This window comes from Crocodylus porosus, unplaced genomic scaffold, assembly GCF_001723895.1.
Source record: "Crocodylus porosus isolate Cpor-Errol unplaced genomic scaffold, CroPor_comp1, whole genome shotgun sequence".
In the NCBI taxonomy this organism is placed as follows: Eukaryota; Metazoa; Chordata; order Crocodylia; family Crocodylidae; genus Crocodylus; species Crocodylus porosus.
In genome coordinates, this window is record NW_017728930.1 from 627,251 (window position 1) to 643,505 (window position 16,255).

General features: G+C 48.6%; 1 protein-coding gene and 1 long non-coding RNA gene across 2 annotated transcripts in view; one reads left to right on the forward strand and one right to left on the reverse strand.

Moving 5' to 3' along the window:
* PAFAH1B2 (platelet activating factor acetylhydrolase 1b catalytic subunit 2) overlaps positions 1–6,241 on the reverse strand; it is a 10,077-nt gene extending 3,836 nt beyond the window's left edge. Inside the window, exons 1-4 of the mRNA XM_019543099.1 lie at positions 6,147–6,241; positions 2,599–2,686; positions 2,077–2,166; positions 1,006–1,122 (exon numbers count right to left, since the gene is read on the reverse strand). Coding sequence (XP_019398644.1) covers positions 1,006–1,122; positions 2,077–2,166; positions 2,599–2,686; positions 6,147–6,181 — 330 coding nt within the window. The 5' untranslated portion in view covers positions 6,182–6,241. The remainder of the gene's footprint in view (positions 1–1,005; positions 1,123–2,076; positions 2,167–2,598; positions 2,687–6,146) is intronic.
* Positions 6,242–11,146: 4,905 nt separating this feature from the next.
* LOC109315416 lies at positions 11,147–14,202 on the forward strand. Its single transcript, XR_002102499.1, has 2 exons — positions 11,147–13,319; positions 13,528–14,202. It is a non-coding gene; the product is annotated as an uncharacterized LOC109315416 (long non-coding RNA).
* The last annotated feature ends 2,053 nt before the right edge of the window (positions 14,203–16,255 follow it).

The window sequence follows — 16,255 nt, forward strand, 5'->3', positions numbered from 1 at the left end:
ATGGCAGGGGGTCGGACTAGATGATCTGTTCAAGTCCCTTCCGACCCTAGAAACTATAAAACTTTTAGGCATTAAGTAGTACAGTGAGTCATGAACGTGCTTAGCAGGGGCTCTCTCAATTAAGTCTCTGTTGTATGTCTGCTGTGGTCACCTGTGGTCCCTGCGTGGACTGTATAGCTTACAGTGTGAAACTAGACCTGTTCACAGCACATACGACAGTGTGGGAGCCCACCCAAGGCTCTCACACTGGGAGTCCACCCAGACAGCACATATGGCACAGCTCTGTTCACCTACGCTGTTCTCCGAAGTTACAACACCCTCCCCTTCTCAGAGCTTTGCCAATGCCCCTTGATCCTAACTTGCACACAACCTGCTTTTCCTATCCCATTACAGATTACCCCTGGCTAAGATCAATAAATCTGCTGGTCTGACCAGTGCTCCCTTTAGGGCCTACAATATACCACTGGCAACTTAATTCAATTAATTATTTTTTCCAGTTTGCAACTCTATCTCCAGAGGTTCAAGAACACTACTGGACACCTTTTAATCTACTCTGCTTAGCTGACCAAACAACTGTTCCAGGACACCATGCACATTCAGTGCCAGCCTTTGCTCAGACAAGTTTCATAGTTTGTAGGGTCGGAAGGGACCTGAGCAGATCATCTAGTCCGACCCCCTGCCATGGCACGAAAGATTACTGGGGTCAAACAACCCCAGCAAGGTGTTCATCCAACCTCCTCTTAAAAAACCCCAGGGTAGGAGCCTGCACCACTTCTCTTGGGAGTTGCTTCCAGATCCTAGCCACCCTGACCATGAAGTAGCGCCTCCTGATATCTAGCCTAAGTAACTCCTTTCAGACTGGAGCACTAAAGGAGTAGCTGGAAGTCCTTTAATCAGAGAGGAACTGCGATTTGGTGCCCTCAGTTCTGCAGTGGCTAAATACTCACTAAGACATTGTTCTTTCATGCAGAAAATCATAAAAGCCAGCTCTGTGTCCACTTATACCTTAGGTTTAATGTTCTCCAGTTCACCGTTCTTCAGCCTCCATAGAACATGTCCTGTTGTGTCCCCACCTATCCCAAAGTTCAGTGCGTGAAGCGGCGAGAAAAGCTCGCGCCAGATCTGTAACCAGAAACCAATTCATTATTTCAAGTCAAACACCTCTGTTGACCAAAACCCCAAACTCTTCATCAGCAGGCAGCTCACAAACCAAAAGCAAGACTCATGAGGAGGAAGGGCACTGACACCACCAGGCACCTCAGCTTTGCACCTGTCTTGGGTCTTTATTCCCCCCAGCCCTGGGAGGGTGGCAAGAGGGAGATGCTCAAGAGAACCTCAACCAGCACAGGAGGGACAAAGAATACCAAAGGAGGGAGTTGTCTCTGGTCATGGCTAGAATCAGAGCCCAGCTGAACATGGGGCATCTGAGGAGGGAATGTAAATGAAGCAGCAGCACCTCTCAGTGTCTAAGCAGTTCTAAAACTACAACCCAAACGGTCACATGGACACAGAGTCTCTCCAGGCAGAACAGTCTGGTCACCATGACTGATTGGACAGGAGAGGAAGGATCCATTGTTATCAGTATCCTAGCTGCTGCAGTCTGATCTTTGGACGCTGGCGATGAGGAGTCTGCAGCATCGCTTCTCTTTGCCAGCATAAGCACATCTGGATGGCACGTGCAGGAGCCTCTCTGGCAAAGGAAAGACACCCCTGCCCCAATGTCAATCAAGTGCTGGCAAGGGCTCCCACACTGACTGCAGTGGTCAGAATGTGGCGGGGTCACAACAGGGATCCAAGGGACAGAAGTGGAGAGCATGCAGTGAATCCAAGAAGGCTGAGAGAGACTCCAGGGAAAATAGGGATCAGAGGAAAGAGACCTCTAGTGTTTGACAAGCCAGAGCGGGAGGGACCTAGTAAGAAGAGGGAATGCAGAGGCCCAAGGTACTGAAAGCAGCTGACAAGGCAGGGGTATGAGCAGGAAGGGGCAGGAGGCACTGTGCAGAGCACGGGTTCCCAAGTTATGAGAGGCAACATCCTGTTCATCTAACCCCACAGTGTCACCCCCCTCAGGAATACCTCGTATTGCTGTAGCAACTGCACCATGGAGTCACCCACAAACAGCACGTCGGGCTCCTTGTCTTTGCAGTCGAGGACAAATCTGTTATGCTGTTTAAGAGAAAGCAGCAGCGTAAACCCCAACTGACAGGTCCCTTTGGTGCCAGCAGCCCAGGCACTTGCCCAACCAGCTCCCCTGCTATTAGACTCCGTGACAGTCCATCCCACCTGTCTCTCAGGCTTAGTTCTTTGGATCAGCCCCTTCCTCCTTGTCCTACACAAGTCCTAACACTTTAAATGGCCATTCTATCTGGCTAACCTGCTTCAAAACATGGCTTCTGGGTGATGCCACCAAGCTGCTTTTTGTCTTTGGATCGTAAGCAGATATCCACAGCGCTGCCAGCTTTTGGGTAGCTGACCTGCTCTGGCCATATAGTCAAAAATGTGTGCGCCATTATTCTGCCCATCATGCACCTGAAGGCCTTACAGCTTCCTAGAAAAGAGGACCCCACCTAATTTGGTTGCTGTGTTATCTGATCTTACCTGTGACATCCATCTGTCATCTCCCTGAATATCTTCAGCGGCATGTGGAACGGCTGCTGGATTTGAGTCTCCCTGGCTCATTCTATTCCTGTTGAAACAACATTTAATATTTGTTACACTGTACAGTGAAAGTCCCCTGCAATGCACACAAGCAGAGTCAAGACTAGCGCCAGCTTGGCTTGAAAGCTCTGCATTTAGGGATATTCATGACTATCAGTTTACATGTTCTGCTGAAAACCAGTGTACCTAGGAGATTAGTTTCAGTCAATTTTATTCCATGAAGAAATGTCAAATTGTCCCTGCGGCCTGACCCTACTAACCTCTGATCAGTGGCATCCAAGAAGGGGCACACAAGCCCATTTTCGTGGCCTATCTGCTGAAGCACATCTCAGCCGTGCTCATTTCTCATGGTACCCTGGTATAATAGAAGCTAATAATCCCAGGATTAGCCACTACTTGCACACTGATACCCAGCTTAGAGCTACTGATACACGTGTACACTTCAGGTGGATTAGCTGGCTTCATACACGAGCAGCCCCTGTGGTCCGGAAGGATCTAGGCAAAAAGCATTAGAACGGGACACTGAGACGGTGCCTCCGAAATCGTTCTGGCTGCTGCTAGGGTAAGACCAAACTAAACCAAACCCCACATGCTTTATCCTGGAGCTTGTGTGGCAGCAGAGCTGGTAGTTCTGTTTCCCATTCCACACAGGCGACTGATGTTTAAATGAGACCTCGGAAAGAGGAATGGGATGCAGCTAGGAGACCATGAAGGAAGCGGAGGGAAGGTTGCTGAAGACAAGGCTAGAATTAGATGCCAAATGGAAAGCCATCCGGTCCTTTCTAGCCCATGCCGACAATGGGAAATGAGAAAACCAATATCCAAGTGCTCGGGGCTTTAAGACTCCATTGGGACAGGGTAGCAGGAGGAGGAGGCTAGGAGTAGGTAATTCACCCTGCAGCTTTTCTCCAGGCTACGAGTTGAGGGAGCGAGCAATGTCTCGGTCTTTTCAGACAGAAGTAAGTTAGCTTTAGAAACTGCTAATGCTATCCAGGTCTGCAAAGGTACAGTTTCTCTGAACGTGTGCTGCACACACGTATACTGTGAAATGTTCTTATTAAGTCATTTTTCTCCAGAGAAGATTTCTGGCTGCCCAAAACGCTACTCTTTCCAGAGCTGCTACTGACTCGGACTGAAATCAGGGCACTCTTTTCACATAAGCAGATTCATTATTCAAGCTGGTTTGCAACAAGTGGATTCTGTTGTATTATATATCCCAGTAGTTTATTCCTCTTTATCCATGTGATTTTAACAGCACAACCACATCACCACCATACCCGCAAAGAACTGAATCCACAACATTTACAACTTCCCTATGACAACTGGGAGCCTGGTACACACCGAATTATCCGGCTGTCCTGCACACTCACCAAGAGCTCGATGGTAAGCAGCTCAAGAGAGGACATGGCTCTCTCACAAAACAAACTTTTTCTGACAAAAGAGGTGACTGACACCTGGGTTTATTCCAACGTGGCTAATTTGTTATACAGCAGTATGTAAACATTGATCCCTGAATTTATGGAGTGCAGCAAGAGAGCCTAACAGATGGAGAACTTGCCAAAACTTGGTGCACGGTTCCTATGCTCCCTTGACAATAGGAAGCGCAGGATTCTTTCTATGCAGACAAAGGGTTTGGTGCATAACAGATCTTAATCATTTTAGTGAAAAGAGTTTCGAGTTTCCAGAAGTTTAATGGAAACCTTTCGCGTCTGCGCTGTCTGAAAGGGAGCAAAGTAAAAAGTCTTCTACGCAGAGAAAAGCTTGCCGTACCAACTCAGACGGCAGCTCTATCTTGGTTGGTGGCCTGCAGCAACCAATTGCCAATACGTGAAAAACAAAAAAGAAAGCTCAATGTACCAAGCCCAAGAACACGTACGTTTTTACACCAGATCAATCTGTCTGGCTGAACGCTCCGTGCTCGGCAACAATCAGCACCAGAGACGTCAAGCATCCCACAGTGGCCCCAAGGGTCTAGTCAGGCTCTAAGAAAGTCCCAACTTTTACTGAAGATTGGCTCAGAGCCTGACACGACGATACTTTAACACTGGGGGGGAAGACAGGACATGATGGCCTGTTCTGCCAGAATCCTGAATATTTTTCTCACCCATATCAACGGCCAATACTATTCTGAAGGCTGCACACTACGGGGAGAAGAATGAGAGACACAAATGCACATGATCCTAGCTACTGTCTCTCTTACAGGCATAAAATTAACACCGGTTTCCACCCACCCGTAATACCTAGCGCCTCTTCCTACATTATATTCACACATTCCCAAGAACACAGCACAAGAGACCCACGTGCAAATCCAGAGATGCTGAGAAAAAACACAGCAGCTGAAAAGAACCAGGAAGAAAGTGGGAGGTTTGTGGCCCATATACAACCACGTGGTATCAGCCACCACATCGGATACTGTCTGTCATGCCAACAAGTCAAAGCCCCCTTGAGTTTTTCCAATAAAGTGCTTCACCGCACGCAGATCAACTGGACCCTGGTCTATCCAGATTTCTTCCTTTACGAAACTTAAGGAAATATTCCTCTCCTGTAACCTCTATCTCCACTACGACCAGATGGAGCAACGCAGCACCTCGTCAGCTTTGCTCTGAAGTTACGATGCCAACTCCAAGACCAGCGGCTCCCAAATCGTGGTCCGGGCACTGCTGGCAGCGTGCACACAACCCACCCGTGGTCCATGTTCACACGCTGATTATAATTACTTTACACGACCAAAATTTGCTGGTGGTACTTAAGGGCGCCTTGTTTTAAATCTATCAGAGCTTGGGAACGGCTGCCAAACCGGGAGGAAAACCAAACCTCGATCTGACAGTTACAGGAGGAGAGGAAGGGGGTGGCAGAACGACGACACTGTTTTACTGGCGTGAAAAGTCCCTCTTTGAGGATACTGGGCTGGGAGCTAAGCTACACCTAATCTGCGTCGCCCGCCCTTTACCTCCATGAAGACAAACAACGCTAATTTTCCTCGCCGGCCTGTTTTTTTCAAAACGCTACCCAAGAGATGACAGGGAGCAGGTGAGATGTAACTGGGGGCCTGTCTACACGAGCCGGCACGCGCGAAGCCGGCATCTCTCCTTCCCGCCGTAGCGGCAGTGTCACTTCTGGATCTGCACGCGTCGGGGCAGGGCATGACGCGAGGCAAGGCCCCCCAGACCGCCCGTGCCGCAGGATGCTCGGACAGCGCTTGCGGGCGAGGGGTCCTGTTGCACCCGAGGTGCGTCGGGAACTGTCATACATCCCTTCGCCAGAAACAGACCCTCCCGCCGTGACCTCGGGGGGAAATGAGCACCTGCCGCCGGCGGGCCCTCGTTTCCGATGCGGATCCGGCCCGCGCACACACGCACCCCGGCGCCCGCGCCCCGCCGCAACCCGGGCCCAGCTGCGGGGCACCCGCGCCTGGACCGACGGGCCCGCACACAAGCCCCCACTTCCGGCCTGGCGCCCCGGGGCAGGAGCGGGCCGCACTCACGCACCCCGGCTGCGGCTGCGGCTCCCCCCGCGACTCCATCGCTCTCGGCCGGGCGCTCCCTCCCCTCGGCCCCCGGTCGCCGCTGCGCCTGCGCCCCGCGCCACTTCCGCTTCCGTTCCGTCGCGTCCGCCAATCACTTTCGGGCCTTTGCCGGAAGTTCCGCCCGCGGCGCCTCCGGCTGGGCCTGTCCCTGCCCCTAGGGGGCGCTACGGAAAGGCGAGGGGGCTCGGGCTCCAGGGGGCGTGACGTGACTCAGGGGAGCGTGATGATGTCAGAGGGCCCCTCCATGATGTCAGAGGGCTCTGGGATATTGTCACTGTGAAGCCATGATGACACTGCAAAGCCATGATGTCACTGTGAAGCCTTGATGTCACAGCAAAGCGATGGTGTCGCTGCAAAGCCACGATGTGACTGTGAAGCCACGATGCGTGTGATGACAACGTGTGGACCGAATCGAAGGCGGTGGTCGGTGGCTATCGAATCCCCTATCACGAGGCTGGGCCTAGCAGCGAGGCCGAGTCCGCCCCTCTCGATGCCACATCCTTGCTGCATGTGGTGTTATTGACGAGCCACGGTCGTCCCCTGCGTCGCAGCAGGTCGCCGCCATGGTTGTGATGACTCCTCTCCAGCTCAGTGGCCGGACGCCATCCCGCGGCGGTGGGATGAAGGGGATATGTTCAGGCAGCCTGACCGCCAGGGCTTTCTTGAGACGTTTCTTGCAACACGACAGCCCGCAGCTTCATCGTGCACCAGCACCGTCACCTCGTGTGATGATCCTGCGTCACAGCGTCTAATAATTCGTCACGGTCGAGGCGCTCAGCGGCACTGGGCTGCGTACGCTGCTTGGCCTGGCTCTCAAAGCCGTTGCGCATCGCTTGGCATTGGGGAGCATCGGGTTTCTCATGGATCTTGATTTACTGGAAGAAACGAATCCTCTAAGGGTAAGTTGCTGGCTATGAAAAAATACCCACCGGAGAACTACCTGAGTAGCAAAAAGGATTGTTGAAAGCCAGATCTGTACAAAGACTGTCCAGTGTTTATGAAACCAGATTTTACCTTTGCTTATCTCTAGTACTTATAACATCCATTTAAAATGAAAAATGGCATTTCTCAGCCTGCTGCTTTTGCTCTTCTCTGTGTGGCAAACGCAGATCTTTCCGTCCGTATTTCTGATGGTCTGAAACTTAATCGGCTCGGTTTGCTGACATCCGTTTCCAAGCATGTACAGCTCTGATTGTATCAGCACAGTCCTGAGAAAAGGATGTTGTAGTTCAGCCACTGAGTAGCCCGCAGGGGGTGCCAACACCTCAGTTTTGTTGGTCTTATACAAAGTGCCAAGGTCTCCAGATTTGGTTATCTGGTGCCATTGGTCATTGGATGTGTATTTTAAAAAGAGCTGAGCACCCAGCAGCTGTTGCTGACTTCAGTGGTTGCTGGTGGGAGCCCTTCATTTCTCCAGATATGACCACCGACTCTATATCGAGGTACCCTGTCCCAGTCCTGTTCTACCAAAGTCCACGGACCCAGTTCATGCCAGATTCTGGCTGAGTGAGGTGACACCAGTCCCGTGGCCACTGACTTAAGACCCACCAAACTCATTACATGCACAGCTCACCAAACCACCGTCAGGTGGGAATGAACGACTGTTTATCTAATCCGGATCTGAGTCAGGTAGGTGGAGATGAGCAACGCACTACCTTGTTACCAGCCCCCGGAGATATTCAGTCCCTACTGAGGCCAGTTGTACAGGAGGATCATACTGACCTCAGTTAACTTGTGACACAAATGTTTTCCTGATACGAGGCCTGATTTTTGTTCTCTCGCCAGCTGAAGCACTCCACTCTCATTCATTTCATGCAGCGCTGTAGCCATTTTAAGAGGTTTATTCTGTTAATCCGCCAGCTCACGTTATCTTTTAAAGAGGGATTCAGGTCATTTTATCCCTTTTAAAGCCTTGAGGATTCCCACATGCTTAAGCACATCTTTGCAGTACAGTTGTGAGCTTCCTTCTGCCCAAGCAGGTTTGGGACATGCTCAATGTCATTTCTGACAGGTGCCAGTTGTGCAATCACTGTGGATGGGTGTGACATGCTCTTACTGTCCTCCCCCAGAAAGCAAGCAGATGGCCCGGTTCACCTTCAGAACCCCCACTGTGGGAATATTGCATACTCTGAGTAACGTTTTACAAAGCATCTCATGCACTGAGAAGCCCACATGCTGCTGCCCTGAATCAGGAACTTGAAAAAATTCTACCCGTTCTGAATAGGTTTGATACTGGGGTCACCAAAGATAAAATCCTCCAGTTCAGAGGATGTGTCCTTGCCCTGTGGTTAGGAGGAGGTTTTTTTTTATGACAGTAGGCACTGCCTTTGGAATAGACAGGCCGGAATAGACTGTCTACAAGGAAACTATGATACAAGTGTAGAGAAAAAGATGAGTATGAGAGACAGAGGAAAGGATTATAAATATTAGAGGCAATAAATATCATAAAGCCCTGCAGGGGAAAATTCACCCTGGGACAAACAGCCTGAAACTTAGCTAGGGGAACTGTCATCAGGAGCTAGTGGGATTCAGGAGAGTGTTGGGGGCATCCAGAGATTTTCACCTTTAGGTTGGTGTTTTCAGCCCGCCTGTGGCCAGGAGAAACTTCAGATGGTCACGCATTCCTGATCGTTGAGCAGCACAGAGACCTGCCCCCTAAGAACCAGACTGAGGCTACTGTCTCTCGTATATAAGTCACACTCAGGGCCATGAGACTGACATGTAGTAAGTGCTGAATGTTCTGACCGGTGCTTGTGTCAGACACATGAAAATGGCACATAGGTGGCAGAGATGGTGCATAAATTGCATCCACTCATCCAAATACCATTTTCATGTGGGGCGACCTGAGAGTGGGAATTCCCTGAGGTAGGGACCTCTGAGAACTGAAGCTGGGAAAGAGAAGAAAGACCAAAGTAGCTCATGTGATTTTCTGAACCTGCAAACCATGATCTGGTGAAAATCCTGCAGACAAAAGCAGACAATAGCATCATGGAAGACTTAAGTGATACTTGATAATAGAAATTCTGAGTCTTAATACTGAAGTAAAGAGGAACTGTGTATGTTTAAAATAAACAGGGTCCAGACCATTTCAAATCCTGGTCTCCTCTGCTGCTTGTTATGTAATGTCCCTCATTTGGAGGTACTTGAGATACCTGGAACCCATGGGGGTGGCAGCCTTTAGAATCTTTAGTGACTCAAATCAGGCTGAGCGACAGTTTAAATGCCTGGGAGCCTTTGGCCAGCAAATTTGTCTGTGATCTAATCGCAGTCTGACTTTCATGGGATAGTGGGGCAGTGGCAAGTCACAGACCTTTAGCCTTGAATGATTTAGTGTGTTACAAAATTGATTCCAGAAGATCAGATTAAATTGCACAGTACATCATGTCAGAGGACATTCAGGAGACAGAGATGCTGATCAGGTATGTTTTGTGCCTTGTTATTGGAGTGTCCTGATTTGTTCAGGTCTGATGGGCTGGGGGGAGAAGATTTCATTAATTGTCTGGTTTTGGTGGCTGGACCTGAGATCTGGGCAACGTATGAAGAACACAGCCGTGACGGGAGGTTCAAAGAAGGGATCAGGTAAATACTCCTTTGCAGCTTGTGTTGTGGAGCTTCCCTTCATGTTTCCAGTGACAATTAACTCTCACTGCATATGGCAAGCCTTACCCACAGACACACAAAGAAGTCTGGTTGAAGATTAATCATTATTAAATAAAGTTGGTATCAGAAGCAATCAGCTGCTTTTTATTTTTTTTAAGCATGTCATCAGTACACCGGCCTCTTGTTTTATGGAGAGATGCGGCTGGAGCGTTGCTGTGGGCAACAGCTAGACCACTTGAGGTTAATTCAGCAGTTTCCCTGGGCAACCTTGACAACAAACTTCTCTGGAACATCTTTAATGAATGAAAGACGCAGATAAATGAAAATCGATCTGTGCAAAACTACTAATTAATGATGAGGTCAGACCCCTTGTGTCTGCATATCATGACCCAGGGGCAAGGACTTTGATCCATGGGTAGAAGGGTTGAGTTTTATTCGACTCAAAACTTCATGATTTTGCATCATTTAACTCTTGCATCTGAATTCAGTCCTCGCATATCCCTTTGGAGGAGTGGAGGGGCATGGCATATGCCACTTTTTTGAAACACAAGACGATTAGTTCGCCCAAGAATTTTATATTGGACCGGGCCTCTGTGCATTATCCCTTGGCCTCCTAAACGCTGAGTCAAATTTATTGCAGAGACCATTGTTTTAGGGTGACCCGAGTGACAGCGACCCCCGGGCTGCAGGTAGCCTTTGAGTCCTAGTGATAGCAAGTGCTGTCTCCCTGGTCAGTGCACTGTCCTGGTACACGTCTCTGGCAAGTCCCTTTTCCAGAGTTCTTTAACAAGGGCCCTTATGACTTGGGTGTGAGGAGAAGAGCAGGAAGGGCCCGCAGGGTAAAAAAACACAAAGAGAGAAAGAAAACATTCACGGCTTGTCCTTCCACTGCCTGGCTGCTGCAAGCTGTGCAAAGGGAACGTGAAATGCCACCAGGTCTTGTATCGTTGCAAATGACTAGGCAGGGCTTGGGACAGTGGAGACTCAGGATCCGGAGTTTTTCTCATTGTTTCTGGATTTTGGTGTCAGTCGCCATAGTTAAACATGGATTCATGTAGCAGCTTTTAGGGTAGAAGCAACAGGATTGTTGGTCTGTAAAGCAACCGTGAACCATATCCCTCAGCTTCAACTCTGATTGATGCATTACACTGCCTTGGGCTGTTTGATCTGCTCGCTCAGCCCCACCGTTAATTTCCATCGCCCTCCTTTAGAGGCTTTTTTCTGCCTTAGCAGGACTGCACTCTCCTTCCTCTGTTTCTATTAGCTGGTAGCAACAGCAAGATCAAACAGAAGCAAGTAATTGCAACGCTTGGCTGCCGCACTTTGCCCTGACTGCCTCGCATGGACTTTTGCAGGTGCCTCGCATGGACTTTTTGGAGCGTGCTGCTGTGCAGTGCTCTGGGATACAGGAAGTGGTGGGACGTTCCCCCAGTTCTGACTGACTGTATCCCAGCTGTTCCAGTCCCTGGCATTTCTTGGACAGACTGTCATGGCAAAGGGGTCTGATATTTTGTGATGCATCTAAATGAAGGTAATAGCGAGGCCAGTAACCACATTAGGCCTTGTCTCCTGTGTTTGGTCTCCCTAAAGCAGCTAGCCCTGAACCTCCAGCTTTCCCACAAAACTGGAGATCCAACTCCCAGGATGCCAGGCATTTAAAAGACAGTTGTAGAACTTTTAAAAAAGCTAAAAATTGCATTCTTTTGTTTGCCCTGCAAGAAAGAACAAAGCAGTAAATAAAGGAAAAGCCCAGCCTAACACTTGAGAAGAGAATAGCTAAAGATTGAGCTGAAATTTAGGGAAAGGAAATGAGAACAGATAAAAAGGGCTGTAATTAATACTCATTGTCCTTGAAGTGCAAATTGCAATGTACACATTTGCTTGGCACTGACTGCTTCTAAGTCAATGAACTCCGTAAGTTACTGATTACTATGAAATGGTTTTAATTCACTCTCTCCTGCACTCTTTTCCACATGTTCTTGCAAACGCACCCCACGGTGGCTGGGTTGGATCTGGGGAGACTCGCCAGAGCTTGAAGAGAACGGGGCGCTGCAGATGGAGTGAGGCACGTGGATGGGTAGATTCTAGGTGGGAGGTGCCGGGATGCTGAGCTGAGGTGCGTTGGCAGAACAGCACGAGAGTGTAACGTGTCCTGTCGCCCAGCTAGATTTTCATTTGCCATGAGAGGCCCCAGTTTGGAGCAGGGTGGGAATGGGTGATTTGCATGTATGTATTTTAAAGTGAAAATGGAAGTGCAAAGAATCCAGCCAACTCCTGGTGAAGAGAAAACTCTCTTACCATGGTGAAATCACGAACATCAATACTCTGTAGCACTCAGTGTTTTCTCTCAGACTGCGCTGACAGGGAGAGGGCAGTCACACACTGCCGTATTGCATCCATGGGCCATCCTGAGCCTTCCCTGCTGCACTTTCATTCTCTGATTTGCAGATGCCCCAGAAGCTGGGAGGAACCAGGAATGAAACTCCTGACTTCCAGCAGGAAGCAAGACTTTGTTGTAATTAAAGGAAATCAAACACAGATATGTAAACACACAGAAAAATATCCAGGAAGATAGACACTTTCTGTCACTTGGCAGCATGGAAATGATTCTCACTTTACAGGCTTTGTGCCCAGGGATGTGGGAGAGCAATTCTGCTGTGAGCTGTCAGCTTTCTAGTTTAAGCTTCCCTCCTAGTAGTGACTACAGCATGAGTCAGTGATTCTTCTGACAAATAATTGTTGCAAATGAGCTTGTTGTGGTTTAAATAAGGAGGGGGAGAGGAAGAAAAAGAGGGAGATTGAGCTATCAGGGAATAATATGGGTTCTTCCATTAGCCGGACAGCATGTCCATTGAAAGCTGCAGCTCGTGTGGCCTCTGGGCACGATGCGAATCAAGGTTCTTATAAAATCCCGAAGCACAGCAGTGTGCTGGAGCCTACAAGGAGATAGATGGAGGCATACTTGGGGTCAAAGGTGTGCCCTGATGTGGTGGCTGTAAGCTCGAGGCAGGAGATGTTGCTTGCTCCTTGTCTTGTTGGTTTTTGCTGTCATTGTGTAGCCTTTCAAGAGGGTTTCTGGACTGCTGGAATCTGCTTGTAGCTTGTGGCCAGGCTGTGGCATCTGCTAGCAACCTCAACTGGTTCTTTTCTTCAGACTGTCTTTTTTTTTTTTCACCCAGTGCATAGGAAGTTGCCGAGCTCTCTGTGGTCTCCTCTCTAACTCTCAGTTGTTTTCTCAGTTCTCTACAATGGTGTCTTCTGATTACCCAAACCCCAGTATTTCTTTCCAGGCTCAGACCAGCATGTTTCATTTCAGCGTTGCACCCTGATGTACCTTGGCCCACTAACGACTTTATTGCAGGGCTGAATGGGACACGTCGTATTCCTTGAGTGTTGTGGCACGATCAAGCCTAATTTTTCAATGCAAGAGTTGCTACTCTGGGAACCTCAAGGCTGTGTTCCCTTGCTTGTTTGCTCTCCCTGCGCCCAAAAATAAAAGTCCTCCTTTCTCCAGCCAGCCACCGCTAGACACCAGGTAGGAGTTTCTTTGTCTGGGTGCATGACTAGAAGTGGCTGCAAAAAAGACAAAAAAACCCACCCGGTCTGATCGTATCAGACTACCCTCCCCGCTCCCCCCATGTATTGGACCTAGCACTTCTGAAAAAACGGATGACTAAGTAATGCAGAAGAGCGAGGTTTTCCACATCCTAAACCCGTGTTCATTGGCACGTGGTTACTTTCAGATCCGGAGAGCACTATGATTGCAACAGTTTCAGAATGAAAGGCATCGAGAGAAACCCATGAGACGCTGAGAACTAATGAGGAGAGCTGTGGCTCAGGGGTAAATGGCAGGGTTGCAGTGTTACTAGTCATAAAAACAAAACCTCCCATAAGCCAGACGGAAAATTGCATGTCGTGAAGCGTCATATGCCAGGAAGTGTAGGAGTGGGCCACAAAGTGTGAGAGAGGTTCCGTGGACGCCCCTGGATCTGGTTTTCTTTTTTCCAGTAAGACGCTGCTGCAGCGGCCTCAGCGCTTGAGAAACATCCCAGTGCTGAAGTCGGTTACTACAATCCCTCACCACTTCTGCTTCCCAGCAGGCGTTGCCAGGGCCAGAGCTTCAGGATGTCGTCTAGTAATTAAAAACCATGTTTCAGAATTGGGAACGTTGGGGTGAACCTTGGGTAGTGAGTGCTCGCTGAGCAGCTTGAATAATCTGTTTAGTCTCATTACAACTGAGGTGGGAAGTCTGAATCACTAATAATGAGCTAAATCACTGCTGCACTCAAAAGCTGGGCTTCTGCTGAGCTGAACCCACCCACACTCTCACTGATGTGGACAGGAGAAGCGTTTGGTAACCGGCATTTTCATGACAGGCTGGAGAAACTATCCCAATAAACCCGACTCCTTCCCCATGATGCTCAGGAGCCTTTGAAGCCAAGGGAAAGTCTGGCTTTGTGGTTTGGACAAGAACTTTGTAGGACAGAGTTTCTGGAACAAAGTGTGGTCAGTGCTGGCATATGGGTCAGGAGGAGGAAACGACCGAAAGGGAGAAGCCTTTCCTTGAATGTTCAATGTCATTTGACCTTGTGAGAGATTTGTCTTCTAATTAAGTGGTGGCTAGTGCCCGGCATGAGGAATATGGGAGCTGCAACCAGTTGTGCTTTGCCAGCTGGGGTCACTGCAGTCAAAAGCTTTTCCTCAGGCAGCTTTAAAGGAGATGGGGAGAAACCCCCAAGCCATATACTTCTGTGATTTAAATGAAACACCAGTAATATATCTATCTATCTCTCTAGATATATCTATATCTATATCTATATCTATATCTATATAATGGGTCTATATATATCTATATAGATATAGATAGATGTATCTATATATAGCTGTATCTGTATATAGTGATGTTTCATTTTAACCATGGAAAAATGGGGATTGGGGGTTACTTTTTTTAACTGAAAATTGAAGATTTTTTTTAAAGCAGAGCAATCCAGGATTCCTGGACTCACATGTCATTAGTCCCAGTGGCAGGTAGTGCAGAGCGTGGCTCAGAAGCCTCTTCTAGTGTCCTGCTGTCGGGAGGAGAGGGTGAACCAAGCAACCTGTGCCTGGAAAAAGAATTTCCTGGCTGCTCTTGTTGATGTTTGGTGCATTGGCAAACCTCTGCTTTCAAAATAAACAGCAACAGCACAGACCCCCAGACAAGGTTTCCCGGAGGGAGGAGAGGGCAAGCATCCCAGCTCCATGGTTTTCAGCCTGTGCTCCATGGACCCTGCGAGCCTGTGCTCATGGACTACAATCTCTATATAGCTCTCTGTAGGTTAGCGTTGTTTCATTTAAATCACGGAAAAATGTGGATTGGGGGTTACTTTGTTTTTTTAAAAAAAATTGGGGATTTTTTTTTTAATTGGAGAAAACCCGGATCCCTGGTTATATCTTTTATTAAATAAAGAGACTGCTCTAACTTTTATCTGAACCCAATTTGGACAAAGCGAACTTTTCCAAGCGGGACATCCAACAACACGTTCAGCTCTCCTGTGAAATATGATTTTCCATTTCCACCTAGGAGAAATCTGACAACCTTTGCACTCTCCTGTGGCTGAGGGAGGATGTGTGGGTCCGAAAACCCAAGACTTTTTTCTTTTTTGCAAAATCTAGTTGGTCCAGTAATGGGGATGTGGGTTTTCTTTGATTAAAAAAACAAACAAACCAATTTTAGGTTAAAACAAAGTAGCCCCAAATGCACATTTTTATGTGATTTACATGAAATACCACTAATATATATCTATATATCTCTCTTTATATCTGTATAGCTCTACATCACAGAAAAGTGTGCATCTCTCTCTCTCTCCATATATATAGCTATATATGGCTATATCTCTGTAATAAAAAAAAAGATATATCGATATACATAGATACATATCTGCCCCCCCACCAGTTGCCTGTGGATGTATCTAGATATATCTGTATGGATATCTGTCTCTCTCTCTCTATGTATATATCTATATATACACATATCTATGTATATCTACATATAGATCTCTGCATAGAGAGAGATAACTATCTATATCTAGATATACATAGACACCTTTCGATATCGATATATATAGATTATATATAGTGATGTTTCATTTTAATCATGAAAAATACAGCTTTGTGGGTTACTTTTTTTAACCGACACCTGGGATTTCTTTGAACCGGAGAACCCCCGGCTGATCCCCGCCTCTGCCCAGCGGCCGCGGCTCTCCCGGTCCCCGCGGGACTACCGCTCCCGCCGCCGCCGCCGCGCGCAGGACTCCTCACAGGGATTGCCCCTTGCCGCCGGCCGGCCCCGCCCCTTGCCGCCGGCTCCGCCAATGGTGCGCCTCGCCGAGCGTGACGCACGGAGCCGCGGCGTCGCCATAGCAGCCGGCCCCGCCCCGTGCGGATGATCTCACGCGGTGCCGCAGCCGGGGTGGGGGAGGGGGACGCTCC